Here is a 23,522-nt window from a genome sequence, read left to right on the forward strand (position 1 = left end):
TACGTTTGATGCCGGTGATTAGCAGTTCTGCGGAGGCGGCCCCCACCGCAGTATTCTCTCCCGCGCCTGCCTGACTTTAAGATGGCGCCCGTCGGCGACATGCGGGGAGTGATCGATCCTTCCCCTGGATCTCCTTAGGCCAACTACACCTGCCTCTGGCCAGCGGTCTGCCCTGGACTCCTCCGCCTCTTTTACTTTCTCAGCCAACGTCCAGGGGCTTCTGCCAACGCGGATTGGATCCGAGTCAACGTGGCCCAGGCCTGGTTTCCCCGGGCCTGCCCGACTGGGGAGATACTTGACACGCAGTGGAGATTGCGCCTTGGGGAGGCACTAGCTTCAGCCCGCTGCACTCATAGCGGGCGCCACTGCCCAAACGCCTGGACAAGGCTTGCACCGCGGACAGTGGGTGCCCTCCCTCCCCCCTCCATTTTGGCCGGACGGGCGGCAGACTCTTCTGCTCCCCATCGCTGCTGTCCTTCTGCTTACACTTCCACATGGCGATGCGGGCACCGCCTGGGCGCGGAGTGTCTCCAACAATGCACCCTTAGCTCGCCCTTTTTTTTGCGACGCCAGGGACCCGACAGCCTCTGCCCACCTTCATCACCCCGCAAGACCGCCTGCACCCTGGGGCGCGGACTGCATCGCTTTCTTTGCTAGCTTCTCAGGGGCCAGCCTGGTCCTCGCCATATGCCGCCAAAGAAGACACAGAGCAAGCAGACTAGTAAGGTCTCCGACTTCTTCGTCCCCCCATACAAGAGTCCGACGTTGCGAGGCGACGCGGGGGTCGCAGACATGGCGATCACGAAAGCAGATTTGGCGGCTATGTTCAAGGATTTTAAAGCTGAACTTCGCAATGACCTGAGCCAGGACATTAAATCCTCTATAGACCAACTAGGGGCAGACCTCACAGAACGCTTGACCTCCCTTCAGCAGGACATAGATTCCGTGGGCACTAGAATCCTGGACTTGGAGACGCACTCCCAGGAACACGAGCGCCTATCTGCGGAACTGCGAGATGATGTCCGCCTCCTACAGGAACAGCTGCATCAGTCTCTACTCAAGACAGAGGACCTTGAAAATCGGTCACAGAGGGAGAACATACGCATTCGAGACCTGGAGGAAGGTGCCCCTTGGGCCCGACCTGGCGGCCTTCGTGGAGGGACTGTTTGCAGAAGTTCTGGCTCCACAAACCCTTAAAATTAAGCTGGAAAGGGTACACCACGTGGGCAGCTTGCAACCTGGGGAGAAGAGGAAGCCGCGCAATATTCTGGCGAAGTTCCATTCTTTCAAGGTGAAGGAGGCAGTGCTGCAGGCGGCCAGGGCAAAGAGCTCCATTTCCTTCCAAAACCACTCATGCTCCATCTACCAAGACATAGCGCCGGCCACTCTAGTGCGGAGACAGCAGTTTAGAGACATTACTTCCAGACTGCGAGAGGACAATATTCGATATAGGTGGACATATCCCTTCAGCCTTAGCTTTGATTTCAAGAACAAACGACGTCACATCACCGATCTGAAGAAGGGTTTGGAGCTCTTGGGCATCTCGACAGACGACTTGAACCCAACACACGTCACTACTGGTGAACAATCTCTAGGCACTCCAGCGACCTCTGACTGGTCAGTAGGTAGCTGCAGGGGCCGCCGCTAATCTGCTGAGGCCCGCTCTCGCAACAATGGATCCTCTACTTTCTGCATCTGCGGGGTCCCCCAGAACTCCCGGGCGGCTGGGGCAGAGCACTAAGTTTGCTGTTGCTCTCCAACACCTGGCCGGATTTATCATCAGCAGGATATGCCTGGGCCTGGACTCTTGGGGCCCCGGGACCACGGGGAGGGACGGGAATGTCTGTGAACTGCCTTCTCTCCAAAAGTAAGAACAGTGCCTCTATCTTGTTTTTTCTTCACCAGCACCTCATAGTACGCCGGCCCGTCAGTGTCCGCAGACTCTTTGTATGCACTAGGCCATGTATTGTCGGGGTCTACATCATGCCATAACTTGCCTTATCCCTCTGTGCAAACGAACTGTAGGTACCTCTAGTTTGGGTGGGACCTGTGTTTGTACTTGTAATTTAGTCGCATCTAGAAACTGTCAAGCTTTATTATTCACAGTTTATTGCCGGGATGGGCGTGGACGGGGACCTCGGACCCGTGGTCCCCCTTAGTAGCCGTGGGGGCTTTGCGCTCCCAGCGGAGCTTTGTTCCCAAGTTTTGGAATCACATTTTTAGTTATGTTTTTTCTTTTTCTGTTTTGGATTTGGGGTGGGATGGGGGAGGGGGGGAACGTGGTGGCGGCTTTTTATCATGTAGCTTTAGCAAGCTTTCTGTAATTTCTGCACATACAGATGAAGCGGAGGGGCAACCCAGTCTCCCTACGGGAGTAGTGGACACGCGGTCTACACCTAGAATAGGGGGGCTTCTAAAGAGTGGTCACGTCTCCCACTGACATTATGACGCTTACCATTGGCACATGGAATGTCAAGGGTCTTAATTCCCCTCAAAAACGACAAAAGGTGTGGAAGTATATTATTGACCACCATCTGGAAGTAGTGGCGCTCCAGGAGAAACACCTAGCCAGGGCTGAAGACGCAAGGGTCAAACACAAACAATACCCCTTAATCTATAGATCTTCGGCTCTTACGAAGCACCGAGAAGTGGCTCTTCTATTCCGCTCTACCGTACAATTCCAATTCTTGGGTGTCCTTTGCGACAAGGAGGGTCGCTGGGTCATGGTTAAGGGCCGTTTGAGAGGGAAGCTTTGCACCTTTGTAGCATTATACGCACCCAATTCTGGGCAGACACCGTTTTTACATACACTACTGGGGAAATTGCTGGATTTTGTGGAGGGACAGGTAATTTTCATGGGTGACTTTAATCTGACTTGGCACAGGGACCTGGACAGCACACACGCCCAGCGCTCAGACTTACGCGCTAGAGAAAGGGGGAAACTAGAGCAGGAGCTGACCTCTGTTGAAAATTCCCACAAATTGAATCCCACTCGGCAAACCCTTCGCAATCTGACAGCACTTTGCGGCAAGCTTCGTGCCATTTAAAATAATAGAGCTGAGTTCACCCTTCTTAAGCTCTGCCATTTATCTAACTCTCAAGGCAATAAAATTGGTAAACACCTAGCCAGGCAGCTTCGGGATAAACGAGAGAGAGTACATAGGTGGCATTATGGGTCCCAATGGGGAAGTTACTCACAGGGATGAAGACAAAGCCGATCTCTTTGGCTCATTTTATTTACTTTGGTGATGACTTGGATTGGGACGCCCAACAGGAATATCTCCGGGTCCTGCCCCTACCTCAGGTTTCTAATGAATGGAATGAGTTACTCTCCGCTCCCATTACACATGAAGAAGTCACTCTTGCAATTAAAGCTCTTAAGCCCCATAAAGCCCCTGGTCCGGATGGCTATACCGCCCTTTTCTACAAAACCTTTGCTTCTGACATCTGCCCCTACCTCACGCGGCTCTACAACAAGATGGCTGAGGAAGGGGATTCCACTACTTCCATGACTAAGGCCGTGATTGCAGTGACCCCGAAATCCGGGAAAGATCCCCAACACTGTGCCTCCTATCGGCCTATCGCCCTTCTAAATTTAGACGTGAAATTGTACTCCTCCATCATCGCTAAACGATTAAATGACCTCATGCCCGACCTCATACAGCCTGATCAGTCAGGATTCATTAAAGGACGCCAAACTCACGATAACACCCGTCGAATTATTCATCTCATTGAGAAGGCCAACAGACGTCAGATACCTGCTGTCTTAGTGGGTCTCGATGCTGAGAAAGCCTTTGATCGGGTTAACTGGGCATTTTTATTCCACACCCTTAAGGCATTCGGCTTTTCGTCCAAATTTCTAACCATGATTCGTGCTAATTATCGGCAACCTTGCTCTAGGGTGGTGGTCAACGGGGTACACTCAGCCTCCTTCTTCCACTCTAGAGGCACCAGTCAGGGCTGTCCCCTCTCACCCTTACTTTTCGCTCTCAGCATTGAACCCCTGGCAATAGCAATCTGGGATAATTCCAGTATTCGGGGCATACCATTTACTGGAGAATCCCATAAAATCTCCCTATTTGCGGACGAAGTACTCTTGTCGCTTTCTGAACCGGCCACATCTCTTCCAGCCCTACACACAGAGCTTGAACGCTACGAATTAGTTGCAGGCTTTAAAATTAATTTTAGTAAATCTTATATCCTCAACCTCACATTGCCCCTACAGGAGGTCCACAGGCTCCAACCTCTTACCCCCCCTCGCATGGGCTTCCTCCTGCATACAATACCTTGGGGTCCGCCCGACACCGAAGATAGACAGGCCCTATGCGGCTAATTTTCCCCCCATTCTCACTAGCATCTAAGCTGAACTTACAAAGTGGAAACCCCTCTTCTTGTCTTGGCTAGGCCGGATATATGCAGTAAAAATGACACTCCTTCCTAAGCTTCTTTATTTATTCCAGGCCCTGCCCATAGAATTAGAGAGAGACTTCTTCCGTCAGGTTAAATCGATGATCCTTCATTTCATCTGGCAGGGGGGACGTGCCCGTTTTTCTTTTTCCCTTTTGCATCTCACCTGCACGGGGTGGGGGGCCTCCCAGACATCCAGTTATATTACAAAGCAGCTCAGTTACGGGTTCTGGTTGAGTGGTCGAAAGGGGAATCTGACAAACATTGGCTACACAAGAACCTTAGTGTGACTGAAAGAACTATCTGGGACTTGGTCTGGCGCCCTAAAAAGGACAGTCCCCAGAATACTTACATAGCTACACCTACGCGTACCACACTGAAGGTTTTGGACACGGTGGCGGGAGACGAGTGCTGGACCTCCTTCCCCTCACCATTTACACCACTCCACTTTAATCCAGAGTTTCCACCGGGCATTCATGAGGGTCCATTTGATGCTTGGAGAGCTGGAGGATGCCTTGCTCTGACTCACCTTTTCCATAACTCCGAACCCCTAACCTTCGACAATTGCCAGCGAGACTATGGCTTAGGGGTGACAGAGCGATACCATTACACCCAATTGATGCACTGGGCCCTTACACTGCACGTACGTACAGCAGCTACCCGTCCTCTCACGCGGTTTGAATCCTTCCTCACTAAGACCACAACTATGAAAGGGGCTAATTCATTTATATACAAATTTCTTATCACCACTACACTTTCCCCGAGACCACGTTATATGTCCATGTGGGAAGACATTTTACACCGTGATATTTCAGATGTTGAATGGGGACATCTCTGGACGAACATCACACGATTCAATCACTCCTGTGAACTACGGGAAGCCCACCTCAAGACTATGATGGACTGGTATCTCCACCCCTCTAGACTCAAGCAAATCTTCCCTAACGCTTCTGACAGATGCTGGAGAGGGTGCAGGCGACTGGGAGACTTACAACATATTTGGTGGGATTGCCCAACTATTCGCCCTTTTTGGGAGGAAATACTTGCGTACATTAAGGATATACTAGGGTACCCTGTCCCCACCACCATGGCAGGGGTCCTTTTGGGACTCCGTGACCCTGCACTAGAACACCAGACTCGAGCAGACAAAACGATCATGTGGCTCTGTATAGGCGCAGCGAAAGTTACCCTGGCAGCAGCCTGGAAAAGAAAGGAGGCACCGGCGATCTCCCTATGGCATTCTAGATTATGGAAACTACTCAGTCTGGAGCGAATGTCAGATGTGGAGGGGGAGAGGGGTTACTGGATAGCATTGTTGTAAGATGTGCCTTGAAAAAACCAATAAAAATATGTTTGACAAAATTAAGACCAGGGAAAACCAGGTCTTAACTTGGCAAAACGAGGAGAAATCCTTTATTTCTCCTTGTTTTTGCTTTTTCCATGTGGCTTGCGTTGTACAGCACACGTGGAAAAAAGCAAAACGCCTTGGATTGTTTAGGAACAAGAAGGCGACTCTTCCTGCACATAAACAATCTTTTAAAAAAATGCAATTTTGTAACTTCTCTGTGACAAAACAGCATTTCAAGATTGTTTATGTGCAGGAAGGGGGACCTTCCTGTACATAAAGAATCTTCCCCTGCATGCACACACCCTTGCCATTGTGCAAGGGTGCCTGCATTGGAGCTACACTGCTAAGTGTAGCGCCAGCACTTGGTGAAACGCAGGGCTGCACCATATTCTTGTAAATATGGTGCAGCCCTGCGTTTCTGAAGTAGTGGAGCCGATCGTTAAGCCAAGGAGGCTAACAACACGCTCCACCACTTCTGTTGTAAATATCCCCCTTAGTATTTTATATTCAAAGAATTTGCACACAAAAAAAATTTAATGGGAAGGTTGGTACTGCAACTCCGTGACTAACTTTAAATTGGTTGGTATTATTTCGCAGTACGAGGCTCCTGCTCCTGCCAGGGCCAGACTGGAAACCCAAAGCAGCCCTGGCAAATGTTTTCAAACCAGTTGCCATACGGTGCACACCAAGTGCAGTGAGCGAGCCTGACCACTACAAAGGGGGCTTTGGGAGGCTCTCCCCCCAAGATATTTAGGAAACAGTGGTGCATTCTAAAACACATTTATCATTATATATTAAATTGTATTCGCTTTTAACGAATAGTAAATGAAGACCTTACTATGCACTAGGATACGACAATCTTTGTTGGGGTTCTTCAATGATTCCCTTATTATCACCCTTCAACAGTGCCTCTCATCTCTCCATAGCCTTTCCGTCACATGTATTTCATTTGTTTTAAGTAGAGTAGGTAAATGGGCCCATGTTGAATGCTTCCACTAAAAAGAGTGCTTGTATTGCATTTTTTGACTTGTGGCAAAGCTTAAACTCTGCACAGCAGGACTGAGTCGTTTATGGTGGCATGCCAAAAACATGGCTAGAGCCCTGATATGTTTATTATGAAATGTTACAAAAAACGTAGTAGGATTGTTATTACCTGAAAATAGGTATTTTGTCACATGTATTCTTGCTAAGAGTAGGCAAGGTTTTTGGTGGTGGTTACCCTCTTTAACAAACCGTGGCTATAAAAGTGTTGGGTTTTGAGAATCATTTTGAAGCCTGTTAAGGAGAGAGAATATTTGCTTTGCCAACTGAATTTTAGTGTACAATTATATTTTTACGACTGTATGCCCGATGTCTGCCTTGCGGAAAAGCTTGCGTTCAGTGCAGGAGGCCTGAATTGGTTATGGTGACAAGCCATGATAACCCCTAGAGGCCTGAGTGGTGTGCAGGGAAAAATTGTGTGTTATAGGTCTGGCCTGTTTATTTAGAAACGTTGTGAGAAAGGCAACAGGCCTGGCTTATTTCTTGGAAACAGCATTTGCTTAAGCACTAGGCCTATTAGAGTGGATTGTTATCACACTATGTTACAGGGGAAACAGCCTTTACAACGTGGTTTTTACCACGATGTACCTTTACCAAGCATGTATTTAGAACGAATGTGCTTTTATAACATATGCGTTTACCACGGGTCGCCAGTAGGTAGTTATAGTTAGGACCACGTTTCCATAGGAAATCCGCAACATTCTATTTTGAATAACTTTGGCGCCGGTCGACGAATCCTCGCGAATTTTTCAAAATAGGTGGGGCGCTACGCTCCGCTCCTACCCTGAAAGTCTCGGGGGGATTCGTCAAGCGGGGGCTGAGATAAAAGGGGGGTCCCAAAACGCGTTTTTCCCATGCATTTTTCCATAGGACCTTTAGACAGGGCTACAGCCCGAACGGCTGAACAGAATTTAATGAAATTTGGCAGAGAGGTAGTCCCCAGGTCAAGGAAGTGCCTTTTGTAGGTTTGGTGTAAATCTGTTCAGTAGATTCTGAGAAAATAGCCTTTAAATCAATATATATATCTGAGCCAGCTTACAGTGCGCTTACGGTGCGCTTACCGTACGCGTACGGTGACGTGCGCGAGCGCGATTCTGATTGGTCGTTAGATCTTAGTAAACATTCGAATCGGTCGAAACCAGGAAGCGGCGGCCGCCATTTTCTCTCTCGCACTCTGAGGGTGGGAGGATAAACAAAGTGTAAAAAGATGTAAAGGGGCTCTTTAGACAGCTCCCAAGCACCTAGCCATGTTGGGGGTGTCCCCAACGATCCCCCAAGTGAAAAAAGGCAATTTTTATTTTTTTGAAAATTTCGCCGATTACGCTTACCGTACGCGTACGGTAGCAAATAATATATAAAAAAAAAAATCCAAATTCTCCCCACCCCGTGTGCAAATGGTGGCCGCAGGGCACCATTTGCGCATGGCTTATTATTAATCAAACAAAACATATATTTTTCCATTCACAACAATGCTCATCATATGTTTCCTCCATGTGCGCACGGTGCGCGAAGCGCATCGTGCGTTCATGGCCCATCTAGCGTAACGTGGACACGCGGTGCGCGAAGCGCACCGCGTGCTCACTGTGCGCGCACGGTGCGCGAAGCGCACCGTGCGCGCACGGAACGAACTGCGTTAAGTGGGCGCGCACGCCACAAATGGCGTAAAGTAACTTAGCATTTAAAAAAACGTACAAATTCACTGAAAAAACCATAGGTTTCACACACGTTATAGTTAGGAATTAGCATTTAAAAAACCTTGCAAATTCACTGAAAAAACCATAGGTTTCACACATGTTATAGTTAGCTGGACATTTTACTGATAAAAAACCAATGAAATTCCCCCGTTATAGTTACTGTAGGCAACTATAACTCACGCGACCGTAATCCTCTGCTGATGACATATGTGTCTTTATGAAAAAAAAATATTTGTAATATATGTATAGCTAAAATTTAATGGAAGAAGACATGGGCAAATAAGTGTCTAAATACAGTATTAGCATCAGCAGAGGATTGCGGTCGCGTGAGTTATAGTTGCCTACAGTAACTATAACGGGGGAATTTCATTGGTTTTTTATCAGTAAAATGTCCAGCTAACTATAACATGTGTGAAACCTATGGTTTTTTCAGTGAATATATATATATATATATATATATATATATATATATATATATATATATATATATATATATATATATATATATATATAAATATATAAACAATGCGTGGTAAAGGCATACGTTGTAAGAGCATATACGATCTAAAAAAATGCGGGGTATAAAATGCGTGGTAAAGGAATGCTGAATATTTCACACTGTTGCTCCGTCATACAACCATGTTACAGACTGTAGAAGGTATTTGGTTAAATGTAATATTACAGATGATCATAGTAGGCTAGTGTTTTGGTATTGGTCACCCACAGACAAAGACTGGAAGTAAAAGATTTTCACTATGATGATTCTTGATAGGCCCTATTGAGAGAGGTAATGTATTGTTTCGCCAACTGTATTACTGTACATATTTGTGATTTTAGAATGGTATGCATGATGGTTGCCAGATTGCCTATTCTGGCTACTGTGTCAAACCACAGGTAAAGGCTATTGGTCTTACCGGTCCACTGGGAAGTGATGTCAGATTCCTCAGGATTAATCTATAATGAAAAGTCACAACAAAGCAAGCAGGAATGACAATTTTTGGGAAAAGCGGGAGTTAGGCAATAGAGTTTTAAGGGTGGGTCATTACACAGTACTAAAGCCTGTAGGCAGGTATTTTGTAGTGTTGTGTGAAATTCATGTAATTTGAATTCAAGTAGTTATACAAATTTTGGGAAATTTTTGCAAATTGCAAATCAGGTCTCAAAAAAAAATCAAAAAATGTTACTAGACAGGCAGGTCTAGTGACTTAAATAATCAACACAACCTAATTGAAATGCTCTTGACCCACAAAATTGTTTCACATGATGTGATCCTGGGTGAACATTTTAATTCACTGACACGCCATTTTCTACATTATCACATATGAGAGCACCTTTAAATTTGCAAGTTCCAGATGTCTGCTGTACAAAAAACACCTTTGTTTGTCTTAACAGACTAAACCTTTGCTCTATACAAATCTAGCCATATATAGTACACACATGACTATCAATTGCCTCCTAGTTCATTAACAGCATTGTCATCAGGGAGGGGAAGGCAAGTTTCTCAAATCATGTTAAAAACCTTTCACTTTTAGTAAATACATAACTAAAGCATGAAGTGGTAAGCACACTCATTTGCAATCAGCAGATTTTACATGGAAATGGCCCCAAAATTTCCCACGGACATGCGGTTTTACTAAAAAAAAAAAACTATATAGTGTACAAACAATGTTTGGAAATCGAGTTTCTGTAAATATTTGTCATTTGCACATCACCAAGTAAAGTGTTCAGATTCGTTTTACTCCTGTTTAAATCTTAGTTTGCATCACACTTCTCAATTTTTGAAGAAAGCTTGCTTTTGTAATTCCCAATATATTTTGAAATATTTGTACTATCTGTTTACAAGCAATTTGAATGGTATGTGTAATAAAAAAAACTGACATCTTACAGCCTTTTATTTCACAATGCTTGTCGGACAGCTCACTTGACAAAATAGAAACAAGATTCAAAGCCATCTTTATTGCTCATTCACTTTCCGAATGAACAGAACACATGTTCCTTTCCAGAACAGACCAGTAGGAGCTAAAAATAGCTCAATCTGATCTGGTCAAATCTGACTTGCCATTGCGAGTGGGCGTGTAGATTTTTTGAGGCCTCGCATACTTTATCCATTATATAATGGACGACTTGTGAAGCACTTAGTCGCAGATTATAAAGAAATAAGTTATTGCAGTTAAGTTCTGATGTCACAATGCCTGCTGCCAGCAGCCATGGAGAAAGGCAAGTCAGATCACAGAGTATAACTGGAGCAGCTGTTTAAAGCATGAAAACAAAACATTGCTCTTCTTTCTTTCCTCTGCTCTATGTTTCTGCTTACAGTGAAAAGCAGAAATAACATTGTTTTGCACTCCTTAGATAATTATAGAAAAGTTAGAATCATTCTGCATGTTTATACGCATTCGGAACTACTGCAGCTTTTTTTTTTTTTTAAACTGACTTTTATTGATCTGTTTCTAATATCTTTTTGCAACAAATATCTAACTGGGTTCATTTTGCACTAGAGGTTCCATATTTACTCTTTGTGTTTGCAAACAAGCTCTCTTTTATAAGAAAGAGCTATGCACCAAGGATTTAAGTGGTTTGTGGGAAAGGTGATGGTGTGACCATGTATTATATGGGATAAAGTATCCCCTGTCATACATGATAATGACATAGCAAGTCACCTTTGAATTCCATAACCTTATGAAGGAACTACTCTGTGACTTGCAGCAATAGCTTTATAATGTATGGCGGGGGTACTTTACCCCTTATATAATGTGCTATACTGAGCTTCATCGCTACAAAAAACTAGCTTACCTATAAGTTTGCTACAGTTTTCATGCCCGCTCATTATCTTCTACCCTTTGCTCAGGAACACAAGGTGCATGTGATGCTAGATGTACGATCATAAAGTGGACCACCAGTGAACCAGTGACCATTCCCATAGCCCTGGCCATGCATTTGTTTCCCTTGGGGGGGGGGGGGGGGGGGGGGGGGGGGGTGTAGGGGACGACTGCAAGAGTACCACTTCTCACAAGCGCGAAATGCTCTGTACAATTTACCAGAAGACCAAACCTTTGCAAATTTATTTTTGTCATTTCCCGCTATTCCCTTGGAGGGGTGTCCTCCGAAATCAGTAGGAATACAAATAGCATCACATATCTTTTTTCTTAAGCATGGTTTAGGACTTAAGGTAATATGACTTTAATATACTGATTCCCTCATGGAGGGTTTTAGTCAGGGAATTTAGGAATATGTCATCATATAAATCTTTATTCAGTTTTAAATATAACCATAAAAAGAGCATAAAATCATAATACATGCATTTAATAAAACTGTAAAAATAAACACATTGTGATAAAATCATAAAAGCGATAAAAAGAAGGAAAAACAGTATTGATAATTCATTACTTTAAAAATTCCCCATGAGCAACAACAAGATTAGTCAGGTTGGATCTCAAAGCTGTACGAAGAAAGCACGAGACAGCAAATAAAACATGTTCATTTGGTAGAAGCTGTAATTACATAAGCGCCAGACAAACTCGAGTGAAATTCAGGGATTTCAGTAATGGGAAATTAAACAACTTCCTGGGCATACAACAATATTTACAACTCCATCCACTGGAGGATTCCAAAAGATGATGCAACAGATTAAACCTGAATTTAGCCAAAACAAATCTGTCCCTCTCTTTAGTTAGAATGGATAAATAGGGCTCCATACCATCAGCAGTTTTTACAAGTGCCCCCGTAGCATGGGCTTCATAAGTTCTGTGAGTTATCGCCTTAAAAGTACACGTTCTAAAAATGGTTGCCTCACGCTTTTGAGCTCCAGCGGACACAGGGAGTGATGGTGATAAAATATGTCCTCCCTGCCCATGCTGGCGAAAGCAGCCTTCACATAGGAAATTCAAGATATTTTATGCACATTGTCAATGGACAATCACAGAGGATCTGTCTGTTAACTGGACTCCCGCCCCAGTCCAGATCTTAATCCAACAAAGCAAAGGCCTGAGAACAACAATGTCTCCTATATATTTTACACCAAGCTCATCATGAAAAGAGAAGGCCAGGGTACTTTTCAGTACTTGCAGAATGTGTCTTATAAACATTTTCTGCTAACTGGATCTTATCAATCATATTGTATCCCCATACTTCACAGCCATATAGAACCTTTGTGACGCACTTGGCCTGATAAGGCTTGACTAAGGTGCTCGGAGACCAAGAGACCAAACCTCTGGGCAAAACTAGCAACTGCCTCTGTGGCCTTAACAAGCTTGCATCTCCTTCCCTCAATCAAGGGCTTCCAATTCTTATTCACATCAAATAGCACACCGAGGTAAGAAAAAGCGGAAACTTTGGCTAATGTGTGATTTCCCACCTTGAAAATTTTAGAACTGGTGGACTGGGGATGTGACATATGACTTCATAAGGTTTACCGCAGGTTCCAACCTGCCCATAAAATAAACTAATCTGTCCAGTTATGACTGCAATCCCACTGCAGTACACGCCATTAGGACCGCACCATCAGCGCACAATAAAACTGGGAGCAATCTAGCTCCCGCCCTTGGGAAATCAGCACGCATTGAGAGAAGAGCCTGTTGAAGCCCTTTGATACAAAGGGTAAACAGAAGGGGGCGAGTATGCATCCCTGACGGACCTCCCCACTGGTACTGAAATGCTCGGTGTGATTCACCCTCCTGTGAACACCTCACCAAAGCCGAGGTGTTGGCATGCAAGTTCGATAAAAAGAGCACTATATCCAGGTCCACCCCCATTGCAAGAAGCAGGTCCCATAGCAGTGATTGACCCTGTCTAAGGCAGACTTGAGAGTCATAAATGTCATAAATGCCAGATATAGTGATCCTAGCCAGGCAACGGTATACTTGTTTATGATTAAACATAGATTTAAACATTGATCTGTTGTCAACTTGCCTGGCCTAAAGCCATACTGGACCACAGAGAACATACCATTAGGGCCTGTAAGTACAAAGTTGTAAACCCCTTTAAAATGATCCACCGATTGCTGCTCTTAAATATGATGGCATAAAGCCGGTCCAGTTGCATCTGCAAAGCAAGGCTCATTTATCACCCTTCAAAATAGGGAACTGTCTCTAGTTTCGCTAGCCTGGGCTAAATCTTCTCATGAGCTCTTGCATTAGATACATTTGTGGCTTGCCAATGCCTTCTTGTATTCTTTCTGATAGGAGGCAACATCCTCCCTATCACTGGGGACCTGCTTGAAGGCAACCTTCAAGAAATGAAGGGTCTTAGAGTAGTTTCGATTAAACTATTTAGGGTCCTGCGAGCTAGTATTTGTCACAAGGACCTTCATTAATGCCGACACCTTTTTAGCAATGCATGCAAATTGCAGACAAGATAGCCCTCTCCCCGAAGACTTAAAGGTAAAGCAAGTGGATAGCACCCAGTAAAGAGTGACACTTTAAATTCCTGTAGCCATACCGGACACCATCCACGTCTCCTACCTTGGACAGAAAGAGTGGGCCGCCTGTGTATCTCTGCCATTGGCCTAATACTATCCCTTACTTCACCAATGGCTAGAGAAAGGATTGTGGTCACTGAAAGGGCGGTGAACTATATGGGCTGTGAACTATGTTAAAATGAGAAATAAGCAAAAACAATGGAGTTGAGACAAAAAAGAAAGTCTATAATGGATGCGCATCCCCTCCCTTTAAACGTGGGGAAAATGTGTGGCTTAAATGAGTTTATTAACTTCTCTAGAGTGATGTTGAGATTGTGAGCCATAGGGAGCCCTTCAACCAACATAAAAATGGGCTTGGTGTTATCCAGATCTAAAGGGCAGACACACAAATGGCAATTCAAGTCACCCACTAGTATAAGCTTATCCCAACCAGAACCATGCCATGCCAAAGATTCAAAAGTGGAGCATAAGTTGGAGAGATTGGATACCACGGCCAGCCCTGCTTTCGCATTATAAAAATGTATCAATACTAGCATAGGAATACATGTATTAGGGTTCTTAACTGGCATTGTATGTATTAGAGTGAAGAACCAGAAGTGACACATTTATTAAAGCTTTTGGTTATCTCACAAATAAGTTTGAGGAAACATTTTGTAAACGCATATCAATTGGAGTTGGAAATGGCCCGTTTTAGAGTGCTTTCCCTCATTTTTTGCTTTTAGCCCTCCAGGTTTTCTGCTGATCTATGTGCTAGCCTTAGGACTTTGAACGCTTTTAACAAAGCCATTCAGTGCCAAAGCTTTGTGCTCGTCATATACACAAAGGTGAGATATACATGATTGGCTGATTTGAGTTAGCTGTAAGTCCATGTTTAGGGGTAAGACATATACCTAGGGCATGTAACTCAAATGCTCCTCTGTAGGCCTGCAGCACTGGTTGTGCCACCCAGGTGTGTGCAGGTTACTGTTACTCGGCTTGGCATTTAAAATGGTACTTGCCAAGGTTTTGCATGACTCTCACTACATCTCAGTACTCCCTGGGGAAAGAGTGTGGTGTTGGGAAGAGGCAGGGCACGTGCTCTAAATGCACAGATAGTGAATGGAACCAGATGGTGTTTGGTGTAGCGGGGCCTGCTTCTTGCATTGATTAACATGGGGGATCAGTGGAAAGGCTATTGAGCAGTACTTCCTACGTGCAGAAGAGTAGCAGTATAGTGTTGGAAATCAGAGTTAGTAATGCCAAATTCTCTCCAGTAGTTGGAGTGGATTCAACATTCCGAAAGGGCGGAATTGGCACCTGCATTCCAAGGAGCAGGGTCCTGGCTCCACTAAAAAGATTGATTAAGCCTTCCATGGTAGGATTGTAGACAGGAAAACATTTGTAGAAGGCCTGTGCACTTCAAAGGTGGGCTTTTAAACTGATCTCATCTTCAAAATCCATTGTGGGTATAACTGCCGGGGCTCTGCCATCAGGAGTTAGAGACGCTTTTAGGATTTAAAACGGACTATGCTAGTTCGACGCTGAGACATCGAAAAGAGGAACCATTGGGGCAGGAAGGACTGCAACTGGATTATCCACAGACCTGTGGCGGCCTGGGGCGTGTCGTGCTCCAGGAAGGGGACTATCCCTTGGTGGATTTTCACCTGGATGTTGCTGGCCTGTAGCTTATTGCCAACTGTTATGGCCCGGATCCCTAAGCACTTTCCAAGCGCTAGTTGGCTGGCCTCCTGTCCGCGAGATCCCGGGGACATAAAAGATCTCCTTGTTTCCACAAGATCGTTAGGACCCCACAGGGTGCAGCGGAAACGAGTGGAAGTGATCGTCGGTTGGGACAACAGGGATATGGAATTCCTATAGCCCGACGCCCGGGACATATTGTTTGGGGTCAAGGGCAACAAGGTTCCATTTGTATTTTGTCCTTGGAACAAGTAGGCCCAACCCCCTACATCACAAACCCTTTGACTGCCAGTTTATAGTCCCACATGATGGATCAGGGAAAGCATTGCATGCAGTTAAGGTAATATTTGTTTTCATGTTTTAACGCTGTTCAAACTTGTATTTATGGTTCACAAATGCAAAACCTTTATTATTAGGGTGAGTGATCCAAGTACATGTTGTAAGCTCAGACTACTACTGACAGTGGTTAAAGTATAAAAATGGGTGCACACGCTTTCATTGTTTAGCACTATGAGGCTATGCATACTGCTCCCAGAATGCTCTCTGATTAGATGCAAATATATGGAGATGCTTGAAAGCAAGATTGATTATTCTTAGCTTTCAAGATAAAATGTTCACAAAAGAAGCAAAAACATTTAGCTAAACTACTGTAACATTTTAGGTAGCGTTTTTCTGCAGCATCATTTAGGAAAATGTGTTGATGCATGCTAGTATTTCCCAAAAATATTCATAATGGAAAATCACTGTAACCAGTTTTAATAAGATTATGGGAAACATAAAAATAAACAAGCATTGGTAAAGCCAATTAGTCTGAAATTGTTGGTCATTCTTTTGGGTTTATCAATGCGTGACTTGTTTTGACATGTTTTTTGTAAAACCTTATTGGTGTGGGTGCTGCTGGGCCCTCATCATTATAACAAACATTGGCAAAAGCAAAAATTGTTTTGGTCTCAAAAACCACACACTGTCACAGTCGTTCCTGGCACTGAACAAAACGACTGTGTGTCAATTTTGCTCCTTGTGAAAGAACAGAATGCTGTCATTCACAGTGAAGCTAGCCAACTGACAGAGAGAGACATTTTAATAAACACAACATGTCAGGGTTAACGACAGACCCAATTAGGGGGCCAATTATTAAGTAAAGTCTCAAAAGTGCACTTATGTCCTTGCATTAAGTGCAGATATACGACTCTCCTGAATTCACAAGACTTTACAGAAGTAGGCCAAGAAATAGTACTCCTAGAAAATATTTGTGAACTGCATTTTAGCATAAGCAAATATGCATGTGTAGATTTGCTCATGCGAAAATCCGAGCGTTTGCAAGATTACTTCCCCTCCAACCACTTTTTTCCCCAACCCAGGAAGAAGTTTTATGTCTGCCATTGTCAGGAGTAAATATCCAACCTTTCTCAGTATGGGAAAAGATTAGAGAAGAGTTGGTGAAAACCCTTATAACATGCAAATTAGTAGGTTTGCACAGACTCAAAAGGGCATTCCAACCCTGAAACTGTTGCTTAACTTCAGCGCCAGTATGTAGATCTGCGGAAACGTGGCAACATAAATGTAAATGTAAATTTGATGCTTGTATAGCGCACTACTCACCCGCAAGGGTCTCAAGGCGCTTGTACGAATACCGCTGTGGAACCCATCGTGGCTTTCCCTGTGAGGCGTCCACTCCTGGGCACCCCCAAGGTGGAGGCCAGGCATCCTTAGCGTTGTGGGGGCCGTTGTGGAGATTAAGCCAGCTATTGCCCAGAGTTGCAGAGTGGGACTCCATGATTGGAATAGGCACCGAGGCGAGAATTATCAGGTCCGTGGAATTTTTGAGCCCAAGACCCGCCGAGGCGGGGAATTGAACCCTGGTCCCGGGCTAGACCTCTGCATCAGGGTCTGCCACTCTACTCATTGAGCCACACTTCTCCAGTAAAGGGAATTGCTAGTATTCATACCCTGTTATGGAAGGAGCCCTGGCATATTCAGAGAGGCTATTTCAGAGCTCTGATATAAGGGTATTGCTGCCATAATTTGTCACCGCATTACATGGCACAAAAGGGACAAGTGGATTTTGTTACAGGACAGGTAGATTTATGAAGTAACCTGCCCCATGGACAAGTAGATATTTTATTAAATTCCACACCCCTGGACAAGGACCGTCCTGACGTACGCGGTAATCACACTGTGCAGAAGAGTGTGCTTGTAAAGGTCAGCGGCCTACCTGGGATGCCGTAATGTGACAAGTTCAAGGAGTGCTGGGGAAGTTTGCCAAGTCCAAGGTACCCCTGCTTCCAACTGGAAACCTGTGCTAGCTCGCACTCCGTACGTGTGGTGCCCAAGGACTGTTTGGAGAGGTGTGCAGAGTCTGCGGGACCCGAGCTGGAAGCCTAGACTGTCTCAGACCTCCAGATCGGAGGATGACAGTGCCCGTCATCGTGGCCTACATCCAAGGTTGCCCGCTCCTTCTCTCCGGACCCACGCCACAAAGTAATCCGTCGCTGAGAATATCATGACTGGACCTGAGGGGTCTCGTTGAGCCTTGTGGGCACCCACAGCTGGCTGCCTGGAGCAACTGCAGCACACACCTCCACCTTAGGGGAAACATTTCTCCAATTTGGAAGCACGCCAGCTTCCAGTGTCACACTCTTTTGCCTACGAGGAGGAGGGGGGGGATAGTGAAGGCTGCTGTGGGTGCCTGAAGGCCTAATCTGGACAGACATCACCAAGCAACTGTTTCCTTCTGCTTTAGGTGGTCCTGACAGTCTAATCAAAGTATCGCCAGAGGGTGCAACGTGTATTGTGAATGGCACAGTTTGAGTGGCTGGGTCACGGGGCGCAGTCAAAACTTGTACTCAGCATACTGCGAGGATGGTGTTGTGCCAATACTTCACACATGGACTCTGAAGATAAGCCAGACTGCTCTGTTCCAAGCTACCCAAGGGTGAGCACAGGTTATCGGACAAGTGTATCTTACTCATTCCATCTAGGACGGTGGATTCTGTCTGGCTTCGATGCGTCCCAGCCAGCTAGAAACCGCTGGTTCTAACATTTACCCTATAATTTATCACCTCTCAGTGAAAGCCCAAAAAAACTAGCAGCAACTCAGTAAATATTTTTTTAAATCTCAGAAACAACACATAGGTGCCCATGATACAAGCTCAGCACAAATTATCTGGCACACTACTCAATTTTTAGCGTCTGACAGCATGAGCAATCCCCCCAATTTCAGAATGTCAGTATTACTTTTCCACCCGTTATGGCGAAAGCAAAGTATCCTAGTAGGAATTTCTCAGAATCTGACATTCTGTTCCTTAGAAAAAAGCCTACAAAATGGCATATCATACGCATCACCTTGCAATTTGGTTTTCAGGGTTGTATCTTATCAACCTGACAGTTCAGAAAGCTTGCTAACCACCATTTAGGCAATTTTAAAGGACATAAAACTAGATTCCCTTTCAGCTAGCTAGGTAGTACACATTACATAGTCCTTGATAGTTCCACATCTGTCAATTTAAAAAAACATGCTTCCGCCACAGTAAAATGTAAATAGAAATTCTTAAAGGTTCTAGATACCTGGAGCACCTACTTCTTTTGTGCCACTGCTTGAACTGTTATAGACCACAGAAGAGGACACTTAGTTTGCTGTGACCTACTCAGTTCATGTTGAGAAATGGTCGAAGTTGATTAAAAAGGAAACAGGCAAGTCTTATAAACACATACTTATGTTTGATACAAATACTAGCTACACCTATTAAAGATTTTCTATAAAATTAACACACAAGTCAACATGCCGGATATTAAAACTTCTTAATGTGTGCCCCGTCTACTTTCACTGCTCAGTTTAGTTATAACCTCTGCCTCCAGAATTAGTCTCTACTAGGCTATAGGACAGTGAGGGGGGAGATGAGAGGGTGTAGAGGTGCCACTAAAGAACTATCAAAGGGCTTTAGTTTCCATTTTAGGATTTATGCCAGAATCATAAAAATACAACAATAAACCTGGAAGTTAACCTAAGCCTGGGAGACAACAAGAAATACATTGTTATAGCCTTACCTTGTCTTCTCAAGCGGGTTTGGTGCTCTGTTCTGGCAGGCAGACTTCAATACGGCTTCTTCGTTTGCAGCCTAAGTAGAGAATATCCCGTTAGCAGATTAACATATATTTAAATACTTTTAATCTCGTCATACTCTACCTGTCACAGTGGGTTTAAGTGAAGAGATTTGGAAAATATGACACACAAATTGAGCATCCATAAGATTAGACGCGACTCGCCTTTAAAACAGCGACATGATGAAAAGAACAACCAGACCATTTAGAAACTTTATTACCTGACAAAATGTACGACACTTCTCACTTTATCTACCTTTGCAACCAAAGCGATATAGGTGGGTGGATGCCACCTGTTATCAGATCCTGCAATTTTTATTGAGCTGGATACTAGATCTAGAATGGGGCCAGCGAATCTTAGAGTGCTTGTAGGAAACTGGGTTTTTGTTGTAGTACCCCTCCTCTCACCCCCTACTTTTTTGCCTGGTATTTGATGCACCTTTGAATGAAGAGCACTGGGTTCCTACTAACCAGGTCACCAGTGCAAGTGTTCTTTCGCAAAACTGTACAATTGTCCCCCCAATTGTCCATACGTTTAGCAACTTCTATACATCCCTGATTCCAGTGGTGGATTTGTGAATACATGCACATGGAGGGCACCTTAGAGGTCCCCCTTTTAACCTACCAGCCTCTGGTGTGTTGGCCGACTTTGTCTCTACCAGCCTGCCACCAGAGACAGATTTCTGACCTCCCAGAGTGAGGGCCTAATCAGAAACAAAGCCTGCACGAGAAGAGGGTGTTCACACCCCTTCCCTCAGGATGGCCTACTGATTAGCACTCCTAGGTTGGCAAGCTTCAAAGAAACTCCCACCTTTGAAATGTGAATCTGGCTCCCCTCACAGTAGAGGAGGCAGCCCCCCCCCCTTGTCTGGAACCCTCCGGCACCTGGACAGGCGGAAAATTAGATAGGCAGGTAGGCGTGCCCACCCCCAAGCTACTACCACCCCTAAGGTGGCCTAACCTGATGTGGGTACAACTTTTCAGACGTTGCCATCTTTGTGTTGGCACACTTAGGAGCTCTGGTACAGGGTTATGCTACTTCCCACAGAAAGTGGTCATATGGGGACGTACTGACTCCTAGGGTCAGTAGCCCCCTGGCTACCACCCTATACTCACCTAACGCCCCTGAATTGAGTATTCAGAGAGCCCCTGGCACCAGGAAATCAGATCCTGCTGAGCTGAGAGACGAAAAAGGATTTCACATCCTGCAAGAACTGAAGACCCAGCAACTGACCTAGCGCCATCCCTGCTGGCCTGCCTGTTGACTTAGGCAAATATACTAAAAGTTGACTTGTCCTGCAGCTGCTGAGTCACCAAAGCCCGAGAGACATGCCAGTATTTCACCCAGGAACCAAGACCTTCCGCGAAGTGGCAGGTCTGCTTCCACGCAACTTGCCTGTGAGGACTTCTTGACCAAAGAAATCCAAGTTGAAGTGGGCCAACGGTCTCATCGTGGTCCCCATGACCCCCAGAGACCAAGTCCACCATGGTTTCGCCCCCAGTGAACTCAGACGTTGCCCCCAGCCTCTGCACGCAGGCCCCCTTTACCACAACTGCTCCCAGTAAGGAAAACTCAACACCTTAAGACACTTCTGCACACGTCGTCCCTGGGCCGTGGCGAAGAGGACCAAAGGCGTCGCTATGTCCCCCAGCATCATGAGGCCTGAGCCCCCTGTTGGTTCAGGACAACTGGCCTCCCAGTCCGAGCCTGCAGCCTCTTTACGTGAAGACCGATGCCCATAGAGTAACATTGGGCACCAGACACGGTTTAGCACCTCGGCACCGGACCGCTCGAGTGCGGTGTCCTGCTGGTGCTATATCAAAAAAAGAAGGGACAAAAGGCGCTTATAGGTCCAGCATCCACGCCCCAGGGAGATCAGTATATCAACCTAAGTATGCAGTTCCTTTAGAGAAAATAGAGGTAGAGGCCTGGTCGGTACATCAGAATATCCCAAGAGTGGAGATGGGGTGTCTCCCACTTTGGTAGTTAGGGCCCTTACACACCCGGCTGGGTGTCATGCTTCATCATAGGGCATGGTCCTCGTCAGGCCTGCACTGCAATGCCTGACGGGCTCCCGATGAGGGGCTCTTTATCAAAGATCTTTTATTCCCAAGCCGTAAGGTGCGGAGTGAGTATGGGCCTCATAGTGTAGATGTGTTGGAAATGTGAGAGAACTGTGAAGGGGAATATAAAATGAGGCGCAGTGGTGCTCCACATTAATGTTAATCGGAGAGTCCACTGGTCACAGTTAAAAATGAAAGGTGTGTTACCACTGAGATAATGTACAGTGGAGGCTACAATGCATAGATCAACATGTTTCTTGTCTAGGGTGTCAGAATGATCATGTGGCAATTCTTCAGGACCAAAAGTTAGAAATGACTATCTACACAGTGGTTGGTTCCATTGTTAGTATACAGTGTAAACCAAGCACCCAAGCACCCTAACATTGAGGTCCCTTGTTATCAGACAGACTTAACCCCTTCAGTGCCCATGACGAGATGGTCTCGTCATGGAGCGCGGTTGCGCTGTGCCCATGACGAGACTATCTCGTCATGAACCCCGCCCGCTAATGCAACGCCCGGCACAGGGCGGGGAAAGGGCGGGGCACTGAAGAGGTTAAAACAAAAAATAATATTGACATATATCATTAGAAACAACATTAAAAACAGCCTCTGGAGAGATATCATGCAAGAGATTACACGATCAAGATGTTTAGTACTAAACAGATGTGACAGGCATAGTGTAAAGAAAAAAAATATATGCAGGCATGTGGCACATCTAAGCAAGGTGGCTCAACACCCATCATGATTTGTGTGGCAATTACAACTCACCCATCTTGGGTGGCTCACCAGCTCCTTCGAATCACTGCTGGAGGGGACGTTAAGAAAATGTAACATCCTCAATTGACAAAAATTGCAAAAAGAGAATTTTAAAAACCAAGTAATGCTGGCGTCAGCATTGGAACAGGCATCCCACCAGCATTGAAGGGGCAAGAGTGCCAAGTGGCGTCCCCGTAAAAAGTGCACTATTGGGTTACTACTTACAGTTAAGCAGCGGCTCGATCGCCGGACGACCTACCCTCTCTCCACCAGCTCGGCAGAGTGCAGAGAGAGTAGAGCGGCCGTGTTAAGTACTCGTCTCCGCCTGCAAACTTCGAGTGGCCGCAGGTGTAGAAAACGCTGGCCACGCTGGGGGAGGGTGGGGCCACGGACTGAGGAAGCAAAAAACAATGCCTCAGGAAAGGAACCAAGTAGAATGGCCAAAAGTGGGTGCCATATTGGAACTGAAGCGGGACCGGACATGGAAGGTTAATTTAGTAATAAAACGAGTGCGGGTGGTACCCGAAGTGGAGTATAAATCTTGGAACGTCGCAGTGGGATAACGAATTGACTTGTAAGAAGCGGGTACTCGAGTTTGCAACAAAAAATGGGCGCCATAGAGAGTTCTGCTGGTGCTGCCATGACCTTGCCCACCACTCACTTAACTCCTGGAGATTGGTCCCGTAAGTCTCTGTACTGTACCTGAATGCCACATTGACTTTTCCTCCCATAGGATAACATTGCAGCTTCTGAAAATTGCACTATGTAAACTTTTTGAACTTAAAAGAATTTACCTAAATAAATTGCTTCTGGTGCCTAAACATATATAAAGATACGTGTTATTTTTGTAAATTGGTGTTGATTTTCTTATTGAGTCGTGTGTCTCATTTATTGACCGGTGTGTGTCTTTAACTCCTCTGTGATAAGCCTACAGCTGCCTGACCAAATTACCCCCTAGAAGAGCACCTTGGGATTCCCATAGCAAGCCCCTGTCCATTTATAAGAGAACCCCTGGACT

The 23,522-nt window shown here is 45.4% G+C and overlaps 2 protein-coding genes across 5 annotated transcripts in view; one reads left to right on the forward strand and one right to left on the reverse strand.

The window, feature by feature from the left end:
• The window catches only part of MEST (mesoderm specific transcript), a 336,158-nt gene that overhangs the window by 249,820 nt on the left and 62,816 nt on the right, over nucleotides 1–23,522 (reverse strand). For all 4 annotated transcript variants that reach the window (XR_014981372.1, XM_085653607.1, XM_085653609.1 and 1 more), the window contains one exon: nucleotides 19,631–19,701. Coding sequence is in view for 1 of the 4 variants with exons in the window: in XM_085653607.1 (XP_085509733.1) it covers nucleotides 19,631–19,701 (71 nt within the window). In the remaining 3 variants the exon portion in view is untranslated. The remainder of the gene's footprint in view (nucleotides 1–19,630; nucleotides 19,702–23,522) is intronic.
• The window catches only part of CEP41 (centrosomal protein 41), a 295,708-nt gene that overhangs the window by 79,163 nt on the left and 193,023 nt on the right, over nucleotides 1–23,522 (forward strand). The window lies entirely within an intron of this gene.

Source organism: Triturus cristatus, chromosome 4_1 (assembly GCF_964204655.1).
Source record: "Triturus cristatus chromosome 4_1, aTriCri1.1, whole genome shotgun sequence".
Taxonomy (NCBI): Eukaryota; Metazoa; Chordata; class Amphibia; order Caudata; family Salamandridae; genus Triturus; species Triturus cristatus.